General features: G+C 35.7%; 2 protein-coding genes and 1 long non-coding RNA gene across 9 annotated transcripts in view; 1 reads left to right on the forward strand and 2 right to left on the reverse strand.

The window, feature by feature from the left end:
* Nucleotides 1-14,728, forward strand: part of LOC131675536 (uncharacterized) — a 488,580-nt gene extending 473,852 nt beyond the window's left edge. Inside the window, exons 2-5 of the mRNA XM_058954554.1 lie at nt 5,279-5,444; nt 5,514-5,715; nt 5,785-5,949; nt 14,067-14,728. Coding sequence (XP_058810537.1) covers nt 5,436-5,444; nt 5,514-5,715; nt 5,785-5,949; nt 14,067-14,110 — 420 coding nt within the window. The 5' untranslated portion in view covers nt 5,279-5,435 and the 3' untranslated portion in view covers nt 14,111-14,728. The remainder of the gene's footprint in view (nt 1-5,278; nt 5,445-5,513; nt 5,716-5,784; nt 5,950-14,066) is intronic.
* The window catches only part of LOC131675535 (serine/threonine-protein kinase NLK), a 709,408-nt gene that overhangs the window by 676,563 nt on the left and 10,069 nt on the right, over nt 1-22,776 (reverse strand). The window lies entirely within an intron of this gene.
* Nucleotides 18,047-21,046, reverse strand: LOC131675538 (uncharacterized). Of its 2 annotated transcripts, XR_009303069.1 has the most exons (5): nt 20,808-21,046; nt 20,360-20,627; nt 19,122-19,307; nt 18,458-18,578; nt 18,047-18,343 (listed from the first exon to the last, which is right to left on the reverse strand). It is a non-coding gene; the product is annotated as an uncharacterized LOC131675538 (long non-coding RNA). The 2 variants fall into 2 exon arrangements; XR_009303068.1 differs by having other exon boundaries at nt 20,360-21,046.

The following is a 22,776-nucleotide window of genomic DNA, read 5'->3' on the forward strand; positions in this document are numbered from 1 at the left end:
TTTGCATAAATATTAGAAGTATTAATATCAATTATAACAAATTGCTAACTTTTATTAACTGTCTAAATAATACGAGTAAACCTGGTATATATGCACCGAACCTTGGAATAGTGATTGTCTTCCAATATTCATCATTGCAGGCTAAAATATATATCACAATGACAGTAGAATAAGTAAATCCGATGGAGTAGTAATATATATTAGAAATGATATAAAAGAAAATACAGAAGGAGTACAAAATAAAAAAAAAACTAAAAAACTACCTAAAAATTACCTTAAAAGACTAATTTCTAAGATTACCATGGAAAATAATAACAAGCTACTACTCTCAGCCATATACAGATCACATGACATGCATGAGACTGAATTTTTTATGAACTTGAAGTCATTTCTAAAAGTTAATACAACAAACAAAAATACAATTCTTGCTGGCGGATTTCAACTTCAATATCCTATGTGATGGCATAATTGATCAAGAATTTCTACAAGTCCTATTAGAAAATGGATATAGTCCAGGATTTAGTAGTATTACTCGACCGTCCTTAGATCATAACAAAAGTATTTGCATTCACAACATATACATAAAATCGAAAAACTCGAATCACAGGAATTATCTACTTACAATTCCCCTTAATGATCATTATCCTCTTTTAATGTCTCTGGATTGCTTGAATAAAAATATTGACCTACCAAAACACAAGAACAATATTAATTTTTAAAAACTGATAACTACCGCCAAGACGATACATTAAAATGATAGTTCATCTGTAACTGATCTGAACATAGCAACCAATAAATTAATAGACAATATACAACGTTGTATTAAAAAGCGCTAAATAAACAATAAATAACACCACTTCAAAAATCAAGTAGATGAAACCAAGAAAATCATGGATAACTAAAGCAATACTTCTTACATGTAAAACTAAAGAAAAATTCTGCAAATTTTGGCGTAATGACCCCAATAACATAGATAAAAAATGAAAATTATAAACAATCAACAGAGCTAAAGAAAATTTTGATAAGAAACTGATCAATGAAAACCAAAACTATTGAACATATAATTGATAACAACAAAAAAAGAACAAATTCAAAAGAAATTGCAGATAAAATGAATAATTTTTTCTGTAATATAGGTAAGGAACTAAGCAATAAAATTTCTGCTCCACAAAATAACAATATCACCATATCTACTATGAGCCCTAGAAAGTTATTTCTGTATCCAACAAACAATTATGAAATTTGTGACATAATTAGTAAAATGAAGAAAAAAAATGGAGGAATAGATAACATCAAAACCATTGTCCTAAAAACTTTAATAAACTTTATTACTTCATTAATTCTTCATATAATAAATACTAGCATTAAAACAGAAATTTGGCCAGATGCATTAAAATAAGTAGTAATTATACTGATCTACAAAGTAAAAGAAAAATGTCTACCAACAAACTCTAGATGAATATCTTTGATCTCCAACGTTGCTAAGATTTTTGAAAAAATCATTCATAAAAAACTTACAAAATTTATAGACTATTACAACTTAATATCAAGAAAACAATTAGATTTGCAAAAAATAAAGGAACCAAAGATACTCTCTAGTATATATCAAATTTAATTTATAAACAACTGGACTCTAGTGATCCCATAGTTACTCTTTTTCGTACTAGTCAAAGCTTTCGACACGGTTTATCATAAAATTTTACTTGATAAATTATACGAGTATAATTATAGTAAAAGAGGAAGTATCCACAATCTAATTAAAAGCTATCTAAGCAAATGAAAACAAAGAGACAAAATCAACAATATACTCAGTAATACTGAGGAAGTTAAGATGGGAGTTCCTCAAGGTACAATTTCAGGACCAATGCTCTTCATAATTTATATACGAAGGTGGTCCGATAAGTACTTAGCCTACAACAGAAAAACGAAAATTTTGGAAAAGTGGCGTTTTATTTTTCAACATAGTCTCCTTTTAGTTCGATACAGTTGGCCCAGCGATGCTCCAACTTCTTTAACCCGTCTGAAAAATACGTTTCCTCGAGGTCTGAAAAGTAGGCTTCCGTGGCAGCGATTACCTCCTCATTTGACTCAAATTTCTGCCCGGCGACTGTCTTTTTCAAGTTTGGAAACAAAAAGAAGTCGCACGGGGCTAAATCTGGAGAATACGGTGGATGCGGCAGCAGTTCGTAGCCTAATTCGACCAATTTGGCCATGGCGACGGCGGAGGTGTGAGCCGGTGCGTTGTCATGGTGGAAGAGCACTTTTTTCTTCGCCAAATGGGGCCGTTTTTTCTGCAATTCGACGTCGAATCAGCCCAGTAATTCGGCATAGTACAGCCCTGTGACCGTTTTGCCCCTCTCCAGGTAGTCGATGTAGATCACACCTTGTGAATCCCAGAAAACGGTGATCATCACCTTTCCGGCCGATGGGGCAGTCTTCGCTTTCTTCGAAGCACTTTCGCCGGGCAAAGTCCACTGTTTCGACTGTTCCTTGATCTTTTGTGTATACCAGTGGGTCCATGTTTCGTCGACTGTCACGAAAAGACGCAGAAACTCCTTTGGATTGCGCTTAGACATTGCTCTGAAGTTGTCTCACGGTTGCACTTGTTGTCCGGAGTGAGTAATCGCGGCACCCATCGCTCCCACAGCTTTCTCATGCCCAAAATTTCATACAGGACATGACCCACGCGGTCTTTTGAGATGCCTACGATCTTAGCTATCTCGCGCACCTTCAATCGTCGATCTGGCAATACGAGATCGTGAATTTTTGTCACGTTATCCTCCGTGGTAGCCGTTTTCGGAGCACCTGGACGTAGCTCTTCAAAAATCGACGTGCGACCACGTTGAAACTCGTTAAAGCAATTTTTGACGGTCGCCATCGAAGGAGAAGAGTCACCGTACACAGCATCCAAGCGCTTTTTGATTTCGCTGCGCTATTTCTCTTCCAAAAACAAGAATCGAATCACCGACAAATACTGCTTTTTTTCCATTTTTCAAAAATCAACGGACACACTTGCTTCCACACGCTCTCAAAAATAAACTACAACTCCGATTCGGCTGAAATCTTGACAGTAACCATCGAGAAGGTTTTACTACGTGATAGAATATTTCTTTTGCGAGAGTGGTGCCATCGGGTGGTGAGGCTAAGTACTTATCGGACCACCCTCGTAAATGATATCTTACAAGCCTTACCAGATAATACAATTCTATCTTTTCCTGATGATACGGCAGTCATTTCAACTGGTAAAAATTGGAAAGAATCAGAATCAAATATGAACAATTAATTAGAAATAGTAGGAAAATAGTTAGCCCTTAATACGCTGTCACTCAATATTGATAAAACAGCTTATATTGAATTCGGTAACTACTATAATAGCACACCTAAAAATCTGAAAATAAAAATACAAGGTATAACAATACATATAGTTGAATACACTAAGTACCTAAGAGTGATTTTTGATAACAACATGAAATGGAAACTTCACTTGCATAATATCTACAAAAAGACCAAATATTTATCTTTTTTCTTTTACAAACTACGTATCAAGAATAATGAATTCCAACGTACTAAGGATCCTTTACTATACACTATTTCGCAGTATTTGCTCCTATGGGATAATTGTATGGTGAGGATCCTATTCAGAATTAATTAGAGGATTAGAGGACCTATTAAATAGATTACTGAGAATCGTTAACCAAAACCATTTCATTACGGAAAAACAGCCATTAAATACTGACCAAACCTTCTCTCTAGAATCATTATTATTCCATTAATAAGTTTCGTATTTCCCTTATGAAAATAGTAATGGAAGAAATGTTGAAGCATTTTATTCGTAATCTAATTGATCGAGGCGGAAAAAAGTGCGAGAATTCAAATTAATTTCAATTGAATTAGAAATCTGATTTTTTATAGAAACTAACTTTAAATGATTAACATCATAATTACATGTAATAATCTTAAAAGAAAGTCTGATAATATAATTTAAAGGTTAATTTCGGACTAAAATTATAAAAATCCCCTTTATTTAATTTAAATTTTCAAATCGAAATTACAAACTCAAACAATTTTACCAAACAATGTATTCTGAATAGAATGATTTATTTGTTGACTGTACGATGTCTACTAAAGTTTTGTATTTACAGTATCATCATAAAATAATGTTTAACAATTTTTGTGTGTATTAAAAATTATTAAATAATTTTTATACTTAAGGATAATCTATTTTTAAAGTTATTACAAATTGTGTTGATTATTTGCTTATTTTATAACTAAAAATTAGTAATTTTAGTTTATATTTCAATTTTCCGGTCATGTATCAAAGTTTTAAAATATACTTTTTTCTTTTAATCAATTTTGTTCGCATGGTCGAAATTGGCTTATACACCCTCCATGCTTATAGCTGATTAGTTTCCTGAGTTTAACGTCTTAATGCGCATGATTAAAAATGGCATGATTTGCATTTCCTTTTGTTCTTTTTCTTTTCAAATTTCCGTCCATTCTTTCTCCACCTTTCGCCGGAATGTATACACGTTCTACAAAGGATACTTGAAAAACTTGGATTTTCAGTAAAAAGTAACTAATTTTTTATGTATTTTAGAATATTATTGTTGCCGTGATAATCGTTCGTTACTTTTTCTGAAAAGCAACGAATGATGAAAAATAAAACTGTCCTTTTTTGAGCCAAAATCTTTCAAATTTTTTAACATTAAATATGTCCACGTAATGTATAACTTCAAAGATTACAAAAAATCTAATTTCAAATGAATTAACGAGCCAATTTCTTGCTTCTTATTATATATATATATAATCAATCGTTGCTTTTCAGAAAAAGTGAAAAAGTGAAAAAAAAATTCATTTTTTTAACCTTAAATATATCTACGTAGTGTGACCAAATAAGGAGCTTGCTTTTTATTATATGTATGAGGGTATAATATAAAGAAAATAATATAAAGAAAAAAGTAATTTTCTTTTTTTATCGTATGTGTAAATTTGTACAGCAATAATTACTATATAGTGATTGTTAAATTTGTGCAGACCTTTTTCTATTAAGATATAATATAATGCAGTGTTTCTCATTAAAAATATTAATTATATATATGTCTGATTCGATTCATCTTCATGGTTGAAGACTTGATGTCACCTGATGATGGGTTTGATAGTTTCATAGACAGGGACAAAAAAACATAAGGATCTTTATTTTTTTGCTTAATATAGCTTTCTAAATATAACAATATAATGCTTTTTATTAATAATGAATCTTTGATTTTCATTGTTACAGAGAAATTGTAGACTACGTGGATGAGTTGCATGTAACCAAAAAAGTTGGCAAAAACTTGGAATTCAAGATTTTCAAATTTGTTCTTACTAATGGGAATAGAAAAGTTTCATGTGTAATTTAGAATGAAGTCATCGCCAGACATGAAAATGATATTCAAATGAATAGAGTAAATAAATACAAAATTATTTGAATAAATTAGCATGATAAGTGACTAATTTATATATTATTCTTGCAGATCCTTCATATTACTGATGGGATGTCCAAAAAATATTACAGGAAAGATGAAAAATTGGTACCTATGGAAATAACTATTATGGAGAGTACGAGAATCGATTACTTAGGCTTTCGTGTCGTCAGTGCTTCTGAAGCATCACCTCCTATAGAGCCAATAGTAGTTGACTTTGAGAGTATATTGAACCATGACCGTGAACTTATATGTAAGTATTACATGTTTCTATTAACTTAACAATTTTTGAAATTATATTTTTACTTTCAATATGTTGCAGCTATTACTGGCTTTCTAAAGCAAACATTTAGGGTTATTCATAGCCGTTTTGGCAATATGAGTTTTAGAAGTGCTGCCATAACTGATGCTATCGTCAAAATCAAAGTTGAGATTACAAATTACAGCGACCTGGAATATGAAGCTGGTTTAAAAGTAACCGTGATTGGTGTGTTCCATCAATCAGTTATGTTTAAAATATTGAATCATTGATTAATTCAATGATTTTGATAAATATACATATATACTATTGAGTTTATAATGCAAACTCCTGAACAAAGTAAATATGATGTGTTTTAGACGGCTTGGCCACAATTAAATGCAGAAATGTTACTGGTATTATTTTAGATGAAGGAGCTACTAAAATGAGCCTAGCACAACTTTTGAATGCAAAGAATTTCCCAAAGAGAAAATTGGTCAAAGAATAATTACAGTAACAGTTTTCATTTTTTTGTAAAAATAAATATTTTCAGTTCCTTAATTGCAGTTTTGGAAAGAAGTTCTTTTAAATTGTCCATCGATATAAAATATTCCATTATACGTTTTCTATTGCATTTTCTAATATCTAATGTCTTTTTTATTGTCGATACAATATAATTTCTAGCTAAAGGTATAATATTTCGTATTATAAAAATGTGATGTAATGATCTAATACATATTTTTTTAAAGTTTACAAAAAGAATAATACAATACTATTTTACAAGTTAATTTATTGTGATACTATTAAGACATAATATGCTAATGTTAACATATTCAACAATCTTTGAATCCTAAAAGACTGTGTTTCTATAAGAAATGGTAGACTATAAACTGTTTAATACAAAATATTAACTTTAATAAAAATATTATTCACACTTTTATTACTTACAAATATAACATTTAATTATTCTTAACTGTTGATTGTTGAATAAGATAAAAGATTAAATCTAACGACTTGTTATATTGCAAGTAGTCAATTCGATTAATCGATCCGATAGCGATTCGTATACTCACGATATTAGTTCGAACGACTAAGAATGAGAGAGAGAGGGCGCGCGAGGTTTTGAAAATAGGTAGTTAAGCCTCAGCTGCTTTCGCGAGAGTACCGCCAATTTAGTTTTTTGCACTGTGTTTCGCCGTTATTTTGCAAATCGAAAGTTTCTTGGGATTTTGATACGTGCGTGAGTGTAGCGAGGAAGTAGCGGCAGCAGCATTACAGCAGCAGCAAGTAGCAGCAGATATTTGTAATCGAGACAGAGCAGCTGATTGATTCAAGGAGCACCGTTGATCTTCTTCAATACTTACGGCTGATCACCGTAATTGCACCGCAGGGTAGGTGCACCTCCCTATTATTGCACGACCAAATACTTCCGACAATATTTTGTCTATCGCGAGCGTAATTTTGTTGTATTCGCGCCGAGCGTTAGTTTTTGCGGTAGAATTTTGATTTCTCTCTCTCTCTCTCTCTCTCTCCCTCTCCCTCCCTCTCTCTCCATCTCTCTCTCTCTCTCTCCCCATATAATAGTAACAAGTGGTTAATCCTATTAGCGTGTGTTAGTCTTCAGCCTATCAAAGACTGTAATTTTCTAGAATTAAACATTATTAATTTTATTCGCCGTCATTTCGTTTCTTAATAGTTTAACGCATCAATCACGGATTAAATTTTAAGCCGATTTCGTCTAAGGGATTAATCGGATTAAGCATTAGGTCACTCACACCTAAGATAGATCGAGTGTCACAAGTCAGGTGACTTAAGGTGAGTTCAACTCGATTGGAAAGAAGACACTGAAACGAAAGTAACAAACATTAAGGTGAATACACGTATAACTATACGTGTTTAACGGAGCGACGGTTAGCTCTGCATCGTGGGAGTTTGTGCGATAATAAATTTCTCATTTTCTAGAATAACCACCCAGTTATAATATATGAGGTGTATTCAAAAAATACCCGGAATTTTTAAATTTCACGGATCTGGAGAGTCCGATTGTCAAAATTTTTTTTTATTGTGTTGGTATACATGCCCCTGAAGTATGATAAAATTTTCAGCTATATTCACCGTTTACTTTGTCTGCGGTAGTCGCTAAGGTTTCACGTGTTTTTATAAGCTCGGCGATTTTCGTTTTTTAAAAGAAATGGATCAAAGAATTTGTATTAAATTTTGCGTAAAAAATGAAATAAAGTGTAACAAAGTGTGTGAAATGTTACAAACAGCCTATGGTGAGTCTGCTATGAAAAAAAAACAAGTGTTTACGAGTGGTATAAGCGTTTCCAAGATGGCCGCGAAGACGTTGAAGATGACGAACGCTCCGGTCGACCCAGCACGTCAACAATCGATGAAAATATGAAAAAAGTGGAAAAAATGGTTCTGAATGATCGCCGAATCACAATTAGATAAGTTGCTGATGAAGTTGGCATATCAATTGGCTCATGTCATAACATTTTTTCAAATGTTTTGGGCATGAAACGGGTGGCAGCAAAATTCATTCCAAAACTGCTGAACTTTGACCAAAAAAACAATCGCATGAACATCGCTCAGGAGCTGTTAAACGACGTCAACGACGATCGAAGTTTGCTTGAAAGGGTCATAACTGGTGATGAAACATGGGTGTACGGTTATGATGTCGAAACCAAAGCACAATCGTCCACCTGGAAGCATTCAACGTCACCAAGAGCGAAAAAAGCACATCAAGTTCGATCAAATGTGAAGGTTTTGCTTACAGTTTTCTTTGACTGCAGGGGCGTGGTGCATCATGAGTTCTTATCACAAGGTCGTACGGTTAATAAGGAGTATTACCTTGAAGTTATGCGACGTTTGCGTGAAGCAATCCGAAAAAAACGCCCCGATTTATGGAAAAACAATTCATGGCTTTTGCATCACGATAACGCACCTGCTCACTCGTCGTTAGTTGTTCGTAATTTTTTGGCCAAAAACAATACCGTAGTCGTGCCCAACCTCCATATTCACCAGATATGGCTCCATGTGACTTTTTCCTGTTCCCAAAGTTGAAGAGACCCATGAAAGGACGTCGTTTTTCCTCGATTGAAGAAATAAAGGCCGAATCGCTGAGAGTGCTCAAGGACATACCAAAAAGTGAATATCAAGAGTGCTTCGAAGATTGAAAAAAACGCTGGCATAAGTGTATTATATCTGGGGGGGGGGATTACTTTGAAGGGGACCACATTGATGTCAACGAATAAATAAATATTTTTTTGGAAAAACGATAATTCCGAGTACTTTTTGAACACACCTCGTATGTAATAGATAGTTTATACAGGGTGAGGAAAAAGTATGAAAACCTCGGAAAATTCAGAAAACCGCATGAGGTTAGTCATGAAACGAGGGTTGTAACTTTTAACCCCTATGTAACTTTTAACGTGGAACCCAACGGTGACCTCTGATTTGACCTTGAACCTCATTTTTAAGGTTATTTCAAGGTCAACATCATTTTTTCATAGGGAAACCCCTATTTTTTATACTAGAATCAAAAAGAGCGATAAATTTTACGTGTGGGAACGATTTAAGTTCGAAGATATCGTAACTTCCGATCCTCCTTTTAGCGCTATCCAGGGACAACGACGTGGATGTAGAAGGAATCTGGTCCCTTCGAAGTGCTTTTTTATAGTGAATTCGCCTTGCCTCTTACTTCGGGGTGCTTTTTAATAGTGAGTTAAGAATTACTCACTATTTTTCATATCATCATCACTATCACAAATTTTACGTTTATAGTGGATTAAGTCTACTGAGGATACCGCTAAAAATACGCGTCATGACATTTACCTTATAAGGGAAGGTCTCCAGGAGACAATCGCCAAGAGAGATCTTAGGAGGTAGAAGTAGTTCTATGTGGTACCTACATTAAGATTTAGCCAATCCTAACCCCTATCTTTCCGATATTTTGAAGTTCTGATCCTTCAAAGATATAAATTTTGGTGATTTTTATCAACTGATGTATTTTTAGGGTTACTTTACATCATTCGAAACTCATTTTTCTTCCATGACGTCGTCATCATGATTATTTTAGAACTTGAATTAACATTTTTAAATTACCTTTAAATTACATTTTAACGTATTAAAAATATTTGTTTAAGTAAATTTTTTAATGTTATTAGTGGAGTTAATTTATATTCTTTTTTTTATTATTTATTTGTCAATGTATAGCCTTCCCAGCCTTTTACAAAACATCAATTTACATAGATAATAACACTTACAATCTATAAACTTAAAAATTATTATCAATTCGCTTACTTTGTTAAAAACATTTATATATATATATATATACCAGCCTAGAATAAATTGATATATATTTATATACATATAAGATGTACATAATCTCGTATAGGCATCACTGTAATATTCTATTTAATATAAGAAATAGTATATCTTGCGCTTGAGTCGTGGGATTCGTATGAGTATCCTATTGAATAGGCCACGCCCACTCGTCACGCTATCTATCCAAGCATCTGATAGAAATAGCTTAATAAATAGAAAAGGGTAGCGCGAGTGCCTAATTTGCCTTGGTATTAGAATAGGATGAGATGAACCGATAGCATCGCTGAAATAATAAGAGGAGATAAAACGAACTATCTAAAAATCATGAATCTTCGCATCTACTGCTTGCGGCTAGGTAGAAAATGAGGAAAGAGGAAAAGCCGAGAGTCTGCCGTTACCTTTTAATTAGATCGTATGTTTTAATTCCAACTAATTTCTGTACTGCTTCGCAAATAAATTTTTCGTAATTGTTAAACAATTTTAAAGTGTGGATGTACCATAGTTCGCTCGTGCTCACCGTGACTTTGTTTAAATAATTTTATAATCGATCAGTTATTACCTTACGAATTATATTGATTTGCCTTAATTGTGAAATATAATATGCACTTTTAAATACTTGTGAGTACTGCATGGCTAATTGTTTCATTAGCATACTCATTTAAACAATCACTTGGCTGTAGTTCGCAAATGCGTAGCGTGCCGGTATTCTGAATGATTTCTTGTTAACGAATGAACCGTGGAAAATTATTTTTAAAAGCATTTTCACTTTACTGATTATCAAATTTTCCTTGATTTAAATTATTAATAATGAATCACAAATCATTATTTGTGATTATTTAAATTAAATTATGTTTCCCAAATTAAATAAATATTTTTATTACGTAGAAAGTTAAGGCCGAACCAATACACACTCGTACAACATTTACACATCACACGATTTCATTTCTAATTTTTATACAATCACACGTTTTCCTGGAAATTAATAAATGGCTCAAATATTATTATGTTCCATGAGCTCAATTGCCTTATCCTTTCTAGCCTTGTCGATCTATCTAAGTATTTGTCGTGATTTCGTTTCCGATACATTCGAGTCCAAGTGAAGGAGAATCAAGCTCCCAACAGAAGCAAATTATCTTAAATCCAACTATAGATTACCTATCAACCTACGACCTTGACTATGACAATAAGCTGAGCCATTTATATTTTGAATTTAGCAGATAAATGAATTAGCCATTCACGAGTTAATTTGCCTAGTATCGGAGTAGCACTCCTCCGAGATTTAATTTATTAATAATTGAATATTAGTATATACTGACAGTCGAGGTCGGTTCCGTGTTCTTTTTTTCCTCTTTCATGAATGTTTGGGCATCAGCTGATGGGTGGGTAGTGTGGCAGATCTGCCAACTACCCCGACGGCCACATTAACGGCGGAAATTAGTTATAGGGTATTTACTGTGTTAATTAGATTCAAAAGTGAATCGACAGGCTGACCAACCGCCGATTCACCTTCGCGCTCGTAATTTGTTGCTGTACCGCTCGTAGTCTATCGGCGTGAGATGGCCGTCTTGAAAATACTCGTATAGCATTGACGAGTAAAGGATTAATATGTTACTCCGTTGTTGTGTTTATTAGCCGCTGTGTCACTCCTCATCCCAAATCTTAATCCATGCGTTTAACGTGGTTATGCTCGACGCGTTATTCAATCGTGAGAACGTCTTTTGCTTCCTGAATTCATGAAATAAATAATTTGTGCGGATGGCCGCGAGCTACCCAGGCGCGAACGGCCGATGCTCCGTTACATATATTAAAACTGATTTTGGTTAATTTGGCCATTTATTAATATGAATCTCCAAAGTATAATTTTACATAATTCGTGAGTATATTATTTTGTGAACTCCATTTCATTAAATTTATTTATCTAATGCGACCTAATATATAGTGTAACGGGGTGGATTAGCTGGTACAAAATGGGTTTATTAAAGAACAAACTCCCACGATGCAGATCTAACCGCCGTTCTGTTAAACACGTATGAACATACGTGTATTCGCTTTTACCTTTGATACTTTTGTTCAGATGTCTCCTTTTCAACAGAGTTGAACTCACCTTAACCGTTTAACGTACAAATAGCCAAAATATTATCGTCAACTTCAAGCTCGTGCCTTTCAAATATAACCCGCGTGGAAAAAATATTGGGTATAAAAGTTTCATCTTTTGAATGGCATCGTTAGATTATCAATAAATGAGCACAAATTGTTTATTTTTAACAATAAACAAAAAAAATGGAGATTTCCGATTTTTTTATTTTTTTTAAAGAATCCATTAGGATGCGGAACTCGAAAGTTGTACTTCAAAAATATACTTAAACAAACGTTATTGTTATTGAAAGCATGGTTGGTAAGTTTGGAGGCGAATTTTCGATTTCTGGTATTTTGATAATTTTTTATTTATGAATGGCGGCTCTGACCGAGAAAGTGAATAGAAGGATTTTTATTCCAAATTTCACGTAGAATACGATTGTATTTTTTATTTTTCCTGAATTCCAAGTCCGCCATCTTGGATCCGCCATTTTGAATTTTGATAAGGTAATAATGAATTTAGATCTAATGGTGCTGATAGTTCATAAGACTATTGAATAAAGAGAATTGAAGACTATACAGTGTCTATAAAACTGTGTAAGTACGTTATTTTAGCTGGCTCATTACGGCGGCCATCTTGAAAATCAATTTTCTAAGCTAATTTTGCTAATATACATCCAATTTATTGTCAAAAGACTCAGAAAAGTTATTTTTCCCGCTACAACTTTGATTATACTTCAAAAGTGCATATTACTGTGATTTTGCAATAATTTCAGGCATTTGGGCGCCATTTTGGATTGGTTAACAATAAAAATCAAAGTTTGTCAAAGTATATTTTTGAAATACAACTTTCGGGTCCGACATCCTAAAGGATTCTTTAAAAAAAAAAGTTGAAAATCACCATTTGTTTTGTCTATTGTTATAAATAAACAATTTGTGCTCATCTATTGATAAATCTGACGATGTCATTCGAAAGATGAGACACCCAATATTTTTTCCACACGGATTATTATTGAAAGGCACGAGCTTGAAGTTGACGTTAAAATGTTGGCTATTTGCACGTTAAAGGGTTTAGTCACCTGACTTGTGACACTCGATCTATCTTAAGTGTGAGGAACCTAATGTTTACTTTAATTATCTCCTAGATGAGATCGGTTTAAAAATGAACCGGTGACGGAGCCGTTAAACTTAAAGAAAACGAAATAACGTAATGCGACGAATAAAATCAAAATCGTTGATGACTAGAACACTACAGTCTTTGATGCCGAAAGACTCAAGCTCGCGAATAGGATTTACAATGTGTAACAATAATACCGGGAAAGAGAGAGAGAGAATTCAAAATTCTACAGCGAAAAAACTAACGCTCGGCACGAATACAAAAAATAAACGGTCGCGATTGACAAAATACTTTCGTCAGTATTTTGTCGCGCAGAAAAAGGGAGGTGCATTTACCCTGCGGTGCAATTACGGTGATCAGCCGTAATTGTTCAAGAAAATCGAATATTGGTCCTCTTCTGAAACCAGCTACGCTGCCTCGGTCACGAAGATTGGAGACTGCTGCAATTAATGCTGCTGTTCGCTGCTGCTGCATTTTGCTGCGACTTCTATTGTCTGTGATCACTCACGCACCTATCCAAAAGAACCCAGGAAGATAACTTTTATCAGAAAAACGGCATAACACAGTAGAAAGTAATTTAGTGGTACTCTTACAAGCAATAGCTTAGACTTAACTGCAATTTTGAACTCTCGCGCGTCCTCTCTCTCTCTTAGACGTTCGCTCTAGCATTGCGAGTGCTACCGAATTGCGAACGTACCGATTGATCGAATGGACTACCATTGCAGCCCCCTTCAAGTCCTGATTACCCTGACAGGACGAATACCCGCGATTCGCCGTCATCAGGAACCTGAAAAAGAAAGGGAGGAAAGGAACCAAATGATTAAAATCTTTCGTTCTTTTTTAGGGGTACTTTATTCATGGCCCTCCAAGGCCTACACTACTTCTTAGCTACACCTGGTGCTCTGTGCTTTGGGTATCGCCATTGTGTAGCCTTCCTCGGGCACCGCTGGAAGTTGGTCACCCCAGGCTGCCCGCAGATGTAGCAGCCCCTCAGCTGCGATCGGATTTGAGCAGCCTTCCGATCCGGTGTGGTTTCTTCTCTTGAGCCGTCGCCGGGAGCGCTGCAGAGGACTCCTGTCCATTATCCACCCCCAGTAAGGCCTTTCCATAGGCCCTTTGGCATTAAGCCACCTCTGCCCACGTTCCGAGCAGCTCTTCTGCACCTTCGCGGTTCATAAAACGTCTAAGATGCTCATGCAGCTGGATGTCGACAGCTGGACGAGACCGAGGAAATCCCTATTAATATTTTCTCATCACCTATCCAGCGTCATAAAATGATATTTTGCGTACATACGTTCGTACCGTTTGATATAAAAATGTGTAAAATTTAATACAGATATTTTCAAACACACACAGTCAACCAATAATACGCAATTCTAATGAGCCACGGCTTATTAATGGTAAAACAACAAGCATGCAAAATTTGATCATGTTATTGTGAAGTGCGAAACTTGAAAATCTGCACGTTTATTTATTATTCGTTCTTACACTTTTGCCACTTTAATATTTTTTTAAGAATCAAGTGACTTTTACATTGACTATGAACAATAAACTGTATATTAGAAATATAATATATAAAAGTATTTTATAACTCGAGGTATAAAGTCAAAAACGAGATACTGCTAAGCGCGTATCATAGAATAAAAACCAATGACGCTGTTATTTCATTGAAACAAATAAAAAAGTCATTTAACGTATTTTGTCTAATGAAACTTAGAAATCGGCCTAGTTAGAGATATTCAGATCTGTATTTTGAAAAAATTCAGGCACCTAGATGTATGAACTTTTCAACTCAAAAGAGTATTTATGTGCTAAAGTAAATGAAGAGTAAGAAAACTTAGAAGTTCTATTTTCAGAGTTTTGAGTAAGTTTTTTTATTTATGACAGAAATATTTGAGAAAAAAATGGTAAATTATACTGACCAATAGTTATTTACGGAATAATTATTCACATAATAAGAAAATTATCTTCTGTATCTAATGTAAAAAGTACATATGAGTAATTCTTGGCTATTTCGATTGACTTGTAACCCTTAGGTTACGGATTTTTTTTTCATTTGGTACAATTGTTGTACACATAAAACTGAGATTTTTTCCAAATTTTGGAGACGATACATTAATTATATCAAAAGTTATTAACAATTAAAGAAAAATGATAAAAAATTTTCAAACGGCTATATTTTAAAAACTAATAAAGATATCGAAGTCGGATTTTTTTCAAAATACTTATAATGCCTTAAAATTTCGAAATAATTACAACAATAAACAATAAAAATTTTTTTTCGAAAGTTATTAACTTTTTATTTAAACAATTGCTAATATCTCAAAAAGTATATTTTTTTTTTGAAAAATTCTTGCTCCTATATATTCCTGAGGATTTTTGCTATCGAAATCATTCATAAAATTCAAGGGCCCGACATATCGGAAAGCGTAGCCCTAATCAAAAGAAGATGCCTCGGTGTCCGGTCGCTTTCGACCGTGAGTCCGCTGGAGCGCTACCGCAGCCTTACGCCGAGGCGTCTTCTTTTGATTAGGGCTACGCTTTCCGATATGTCGGGCCCTTGAATTTTATGAATGATTTCGATAGCAAAAATCCTCAGGAATACGTAGGAGCAAGAATTTTTCAAAAAAAAAATATACTTTTTGAGATATTAGCAATTGTTTAAACAAAAAGTTAATAACTTTCGAAAAAAAATTTTTATTGTTTATTGTTGTAATTATTCCGAAATTTTAAGGCATTATAAGTATTTTGAAAAAAATCCGACTTCGATATCTTTATTAGTTTTTAAAATATAGCCGTTTGAAAATTTTTTATCATTTTTCTTTAATTGTTAATAACTTTTGATATAATTAATGTATCGTCTCCAAAATTTGGGAAAAATCTCAGTTTTATGTGTACAACAATTGTGCCAAATTAAAAAAAAATCCGTAACCTAAGGGTTACAAGTCAATCGAAATAGCCAAGAATTACCCATATATTACTAGTACAATGCATGAATAAAATTGTTACACAAGTCACAAGTCAGTCTGATAGGTCGTATATTCTAATAGCATATCATCACGACTCCAAATAGCATATCACCAAAACTCCAAATCAAAACTCCTTCTATTTAGAACGGATTATACCGGGTGTTCCAGACCATCCGAACAGCCATTTTAAAATCGAAAATTCGTGTTTTTGTGAAAAATGTTTCAGATGAAAGTTGCTTACGACAAAGGAGGCCATCTATCTGTATAATTAGTTTTGACCTTGAACATCGTTTTCAAGGTCATTTAAAGGTCGAATTGTTTTTTTTAAATGGGAACCCCTATTTTTGACCCCGGATTCGCACATAGCGGGAAATCCGACGTTTGGATAAGGTATTATGTTGAGTTTCGATTGATCCACGACGTGCTCCCAGTAGAATTTAATAAATTTAGCCCGAAACATTTTGTAAATGTTTCGCGAATAATATTGGATCTAAATTTCACATGACCTTAGCGATGAACGTCGTGGATCAATCGAAACTCAACATAATACCTTATCCCAAACGTCGGATTTCGCGCTATGTGCGAATTCGGGGTCAAAAAGAGGGGTTTCCATTACAAAAAATATTTCGACCTTGAAATGACCTTCAAAATGAGGTTAAAGGTCAAAGGTTTTTGGGGCATTGGGTGGCCCACTCTGTTCTGAACAAATTTTGTAGAGGTCATTTTTCGATATCTTAAAAATTAAAAAAAACGCTTTTAGGCAGTTTTTCAAGCATTTGACCTTAAATCGACCTTCTCAAGGCCATGAAAAAAAATTTTAAAATATCTTTGTGGACGTAAAATTTCCCGCTCTTTTCGAATCCGATGTCAAAAATAGGGGTTCTCATTTAAAAAAAACAATTCGACCTTCAAATGACCTTGAAAACGATGTTCAAGGTCAAAACTAATTATACAGATAGATGGCCCCCTTTGTCGTAAACAACTTTCATCTAAAATGGCTGTACGGATGGTATACATGGAAGAGTGAGTGATAAGAATCTTACAATAACAACGGCAAACCTTTGCTTATTCACGGTATGAAACTCGTTACTAGAGATGCCATTAATAAACTTAATAGGCAATATTGTGAAAAATTGATCGCTGGGAGTACTGCTATAAACAAGTATATTATGAATAGTAAATAAAATTAATAAGTGTTGACAATACAAAAGAAAAAGATGATAACAATTATGCTGGTGATTCAACGGTACTAGAGATTAGCAAATATTTGTAAATAGTTCTTGAGATTAAAAACATTCTTGTACTCACAAATAACGTACAGATAATTATTCTGAAATAATATAATACTTTTACTTTATTTTTTGAAGGTTTCATTTAAATTAAATTATGCTTTTTATTTCAAGAGAAATTTCGATTTTTAAGTATGCTCGATTTTCGAATATATCGGTATGAAATTTCGTAACTATTCGTCAAAGATATATTAGTAGCTAAACTAGAGAAGCCAAAAATCAGAGAGGGCCTCAGATCAGTGATCTGAAGTGCATGAGCTATCAGAGAGCCCTCTCCCCACCGCTCCTAATGTGAAATGCGTTTTAAATATATATTAAAATTTATTTGAATAATTTAATTTAATTTAATTTACTTATGTAATATAATTTATATATATTATAACGAGCGCGACTCCTGCTCGTTATGTCTCTCTTTCCCATATCCTAATACACCCTTATAAATTAAACATATATTAATACGTATCACTATGATCCAGCCGGCTGTAAGTGTGTGTGTGTGTGTGTGTGTGAGAGAGAGAGAGAGAGAGGAAATACCGGTGCACCTTTTTTTTAACCTTAGCCTTTTTTCAAATTTTCGGCGACAAGACGGGCTGCGACACCCAGGAGAGGAGAGCTTGGAGAGTCGAAGGACAGGAAAGAGAGGACAGTGTCTGTGTGTGGGAGAAGCATTGTTCGTAATAACTGTGTGCGTGCGACGGCCTTTTGCCACCTGCGCCTACCTCTTTGGAGGCCCTTTTTGTTGTTGAACGCCTGCTGCTAACCATCTTCGGGGCAACGATTTGTAAGTACCGTTGCCTACCTTTTGTCTCTCTTAAATTGGCTTCTCGCTTTCTCTTTCTCTCTCTCTCTCTCTGCTTTGCCACCTATGTATATATATATATATTTTTGCTTGTTCGTTGTAACAATCGTACTATTGCAAATAAATACGCCGTTTACTGTTTTCTCGCGACTTATTCCTTATCTATTAATACGCCTACCCTGCCGATCCCTTGAGTTTCAGGTTTAGGTGTGCGAGTCTAGCGCTTCGACCTGTCATTGAAGCCACGACGCCCCGGCAACACCTGTTGAACTGGAGTACTAGGTAGGAGACAAGCTTTCCTAAAAAAAAAGCTTTAGCTAAGCTTTCCTGTCTGACCGAGCCCTAATTCATTTTTTTTTATATTATTTCTGTCAACGGGATAAATCCCCGTTACAATATGTGTATAGAACATAATGCAGATTTAGCTGAGCGAAAAAAATATAGAGACATTACGGGAAATCGAACTCGCCTCCTATTGATACACAACTCGTAGCTTTACCAACTGAGCCACGGCTGCTTTTAGCTCTTGATCTTGATAGTTCTTAATATTTATATTAGCTAAACAACGAAAGCGATTAAAACGGCGCACATTGATTACATTTTAAGCATTGTGAAAAAAATTTTACTCGAGCTCCTATCACAAGCTGGGGTCTTGCGTTTATGCTGAAATTGAAACTAAAGACATAACAAAGAGATTAGGATACCGCTTTTTTGTTTCTAAATACTAGGGGAAATTTGGCTGGGAGCTGAAGTCAGGTGATTTTATACAAAAAATAAAAAAATAAAATCATGTCTAATTATCAGAAATGGATAATTAGATACAAAACGGACATACGTAATACCTTCCAGTATCATTTCTTTCGTATTTTTGTCCGCTTGTGACAGGTAAAGCGATCAGAGAGATCGCTCGCCCTGTTTGCTTCTATTTCTCGTCCGCGTGCCTTTCCCCTCCGCGGCTATCTCACCGGGTGTTTTGGTTGCTAATACTGAGTACCGATGCTCGATGTGGCTTTGTTACAGACAATGTCCTTGATCGGCGTTGGTGAGCGGGGCAATATGGCAAAAAGAAATTTGAAATTTATCAAAATTATATTATGTTACAATTGAATTGCCTTACAATTTTGAAAGGCGTAACTTCTGAAAGGTTTCTTGACGTATATTTCAATTCACTTAGAACTTTTCGGAACTTCAATCCAAACTTTAATGGTGAAAATCTACTTGACTTGAGCTTTTTACACGAAAGTAAGCAAATAATAACTTATAAATACATTTCAATAAATAAAAGCAAACAAAGCAACAAAGTTTTAAAAAAATCATGAGAAGTTATTTGAAATTTTGTTTAATAAATATTTATGTATGCTTCATAACGTTACGCAGAGAAATAAAAATATTTAATCACGAAAAGTACCTTGATGCTAAATTTTATTTGTAATGATTGGAATTTTCAGTAAATAGAAAGCGAATGATATTACATTTTAAATCTTAATTTTCTCTGTGTATGTATCTATGACATGCAATCAATACATTATTTATGAAAAAAGTACTATCATTCATAAAAAGTTTACTTTTTATAAGTTTATTTATGACATTTTTCTTCTAATTTTAAATATCATTTAAAAAAACATACCTTTTACTCACTTCGTCTTATCAACAGAGACAAAAAAGGCCTGTTTTGTGCAAAAATTAAAGAATGGATTCAGCCAACGTAAATCGCTTCGGAGTAACGCAAATAGAAACTCTATATAAAATGCAACTTAAGATTTCTGTCAGATTTTTTTTTTTTTTTTTTTTTATAAGGGTTCAAAGTTATCGAAAACAGATTATTTCAATCTGCAAGCCACGGTATGTATTTTACCTGAAAAAGTTTAAGATAAAAGTTGTCGACAATTTCAAAAGCTACAATTTGAGTCGTCGCGCGATTATTTTCAAACTATTTTTTTTTTTTTTTTTTTTTTTTAATTGAAAAATTTATTTTTATTCGTTTTATTTTAAAACAAATCTAGAATAATTTTTTAAATTAACCAAATAGTTATTACTAATTAATAATAATAATAATAATAATAATAATAATAATAATTACGTGCTTGACGACAGGAACGTTCAGCGATCGGTGGAAGGAGGCGAGGCTCGTTCTTATTCCAAAAGGTAAGGGCGACCCTGGCACTCCTTCGGCCTACCGACCGTTGAGTTTACTTGACACTACTGGTAAACTCTTTGAACAATTACTCAGACCGAGACTGACGGACGCGATACAGGCCGGAGGGGGTCTCTTAGATTTGTAATTCGGCTTCAGGAGGAGTCGGTCGACGATTGGAGCGATCCAAAAGGTGATTGATTCTTTCCTGGAACTAGACAGACACTGCCATGCGGCGCGACCCATTGTGCTGCTAGCGACGCTCGACATCAGAAATGCTTTTAACTCGGCCAGGTGGGTGGATATCCTGGAGGCGCTGAAAAGTAACTTCCGGATCCCACCGTACCTGGTTCGGGTTGTGGAGGATTATCTGAGAAACAGACGAATAACGTACGAGACGATCGAAGGACAGGTAACGAGACAGGTCACCGCTTGGGTGGCTCAGGGGTCGATACTGGGACCCGATTTTCGGAATGGTCTATACGATAGTCTGCTTCGGCTTGGGATGCCACTCGGAGTGACCCTCGTCGCCTACGCTGATGACGTGGCGGCGGTGATCACGGAGAGATCTCCCGAGCTGGCGCAGCTGACGTTGAACCAGACCATGAGACGAGTTGGACGATGGATGACAGAACACGGACTGCAACTCGCAACAGAAAAGACGGAACTTATGCTTCTCACGAGAAGATGCATACAGACGATACTACCCATGAGAGTGGGTACATACGAAACGGAGACCAAGGGGGAAGTCAAGTACCTTGGGGTAACCCTCGATACGAAGATGACCTTCTGGCCTCACATACAGAAGACAGCCCGAAAAGCGGCAGAGAGGATAGCATCCTTGAGCCGCCTGATGGCAAACACGACAGGACCGAGACCAGGAAAGCGGCGACTGCTAATGGCGACAGCTCACTCGATCCTCTTATACGGCGCGGAAATATGGGCAGATTCCTTGAAGACAAAGAAGTACTGTAAGACAATGACAATGGTACAGAGACAGGGCGCTCTGCGAATCGCTTGCTCCTACCGAACAGTCTCTGCGCAGGCTGTCCTGGTGGTGGCGAGCGTAATACCCGTGGATCTTCCTGCCTCTGAACGCAAAATGATCTATGGGAGCAGCGCAGACATAGGACGAAAGAACGCGGCAATCGTTGAACGCGAAAGGACGATCGACATGTGGCAAGACCGATGGACAGAAGAACGAGGTAGCAAATGGACGAAACGACTGATACGGGACGTGAGACCGTGGCTTGGAAGGAATTTTGGTGATGTGAATTTTTACGTCACCCAGCTCTTGACGGGTCACGGGTACTTTCGACGGTACCTCCACAATATGAACAGAGTACGAACACCCGACTGCAAGTATTGTGGACACGAACGAGACGACGCGGAACACACGTTTTTCGGGTGCGACCGCTGGACAAGACTCAGATGAGAACTAGAGACAACAGTTGGCAACATCACCCCCGATAACATTGTAGAGGTGATGCTGCATAAACCTGAATGGTGGCGTTTAGTCACTACCTATACGGAAACCATACTAAGACGTAAGAACGCGGACGACTGTCTGAAGGACGACTGAGCAGACGGATTGACGCGACGTAACGACGCACGGTGAAACGATACGAACGAACGAACACAGACAGAACCCCCAGTCAGAAGTAATATCAACATAGTCCCTGGCTGGGGGAAGGACAACAAGGAGATGGCGGTTTAGTGGGTAGGCCTGTCTTCTTTTGGGGAGTCCCACATACCTCCTTAGATATCAAGACTAAGGGGAATCCGCAAAAAGGATTCCGCAACTCCTTGTAAAAAAAAAAAAAAAAAAAAATAATAATAATAATAATAATAATAATAATAATAATAATAATGCCGGGCTGGTCCAGTGAGTGGTAACACCTCACTGGGCAAATGCTAGCTTCCAACGTCCACGACGTGCCCGGTGGAAACGTTGTCCGTCGCGTCAATGCTCTGAGCAGCAACGCCATAACGGACACGGCCAAGAGGAAGATATGGCTCACAAATGACGCAAAAAATAATGGTATTCTGCTGATGTGTCCAACCATTAATCACTTATACACATACACACACACACTACGCAAACACTCACACACACAGGCCTCCTGGCAAAACGGGGAAGTGAATGCTCGGCGACCCTATAAACGGGTCTTACCGAAAAGCGAATGGTAGGGGACTCCTATAAACGGAGCCGCCCGAAAGCGAGTGAAGGGGATCTCTCTAAATGGGCTCTCCCCGTGAACGAAGCCCGGTTTTGCCTATGGGCACTTACATACACGCACACACCACAGGGGGGAACACTGAACACACAGGGTAAACATACAGGGGGGGGGGACCTCAAGGGC

This window comes from Phymastichus coffea, unplaced genomic scaffold, assembly GCF_024137745.1.
Source record: "Phymastichus coffea isolate CEN01 unplaced genomic scaffold, Cenicafe_Pcof_1.1 PCOF00025, whole genome shotgun sequence".
In the NCBI taxonomy this organism is placed as follows: Eukaryota; Metazoa; Arthropoda; class Insecta; order Hymenoptera; family Eulophidae; genus Phymastichus; species Phymastichus coffea.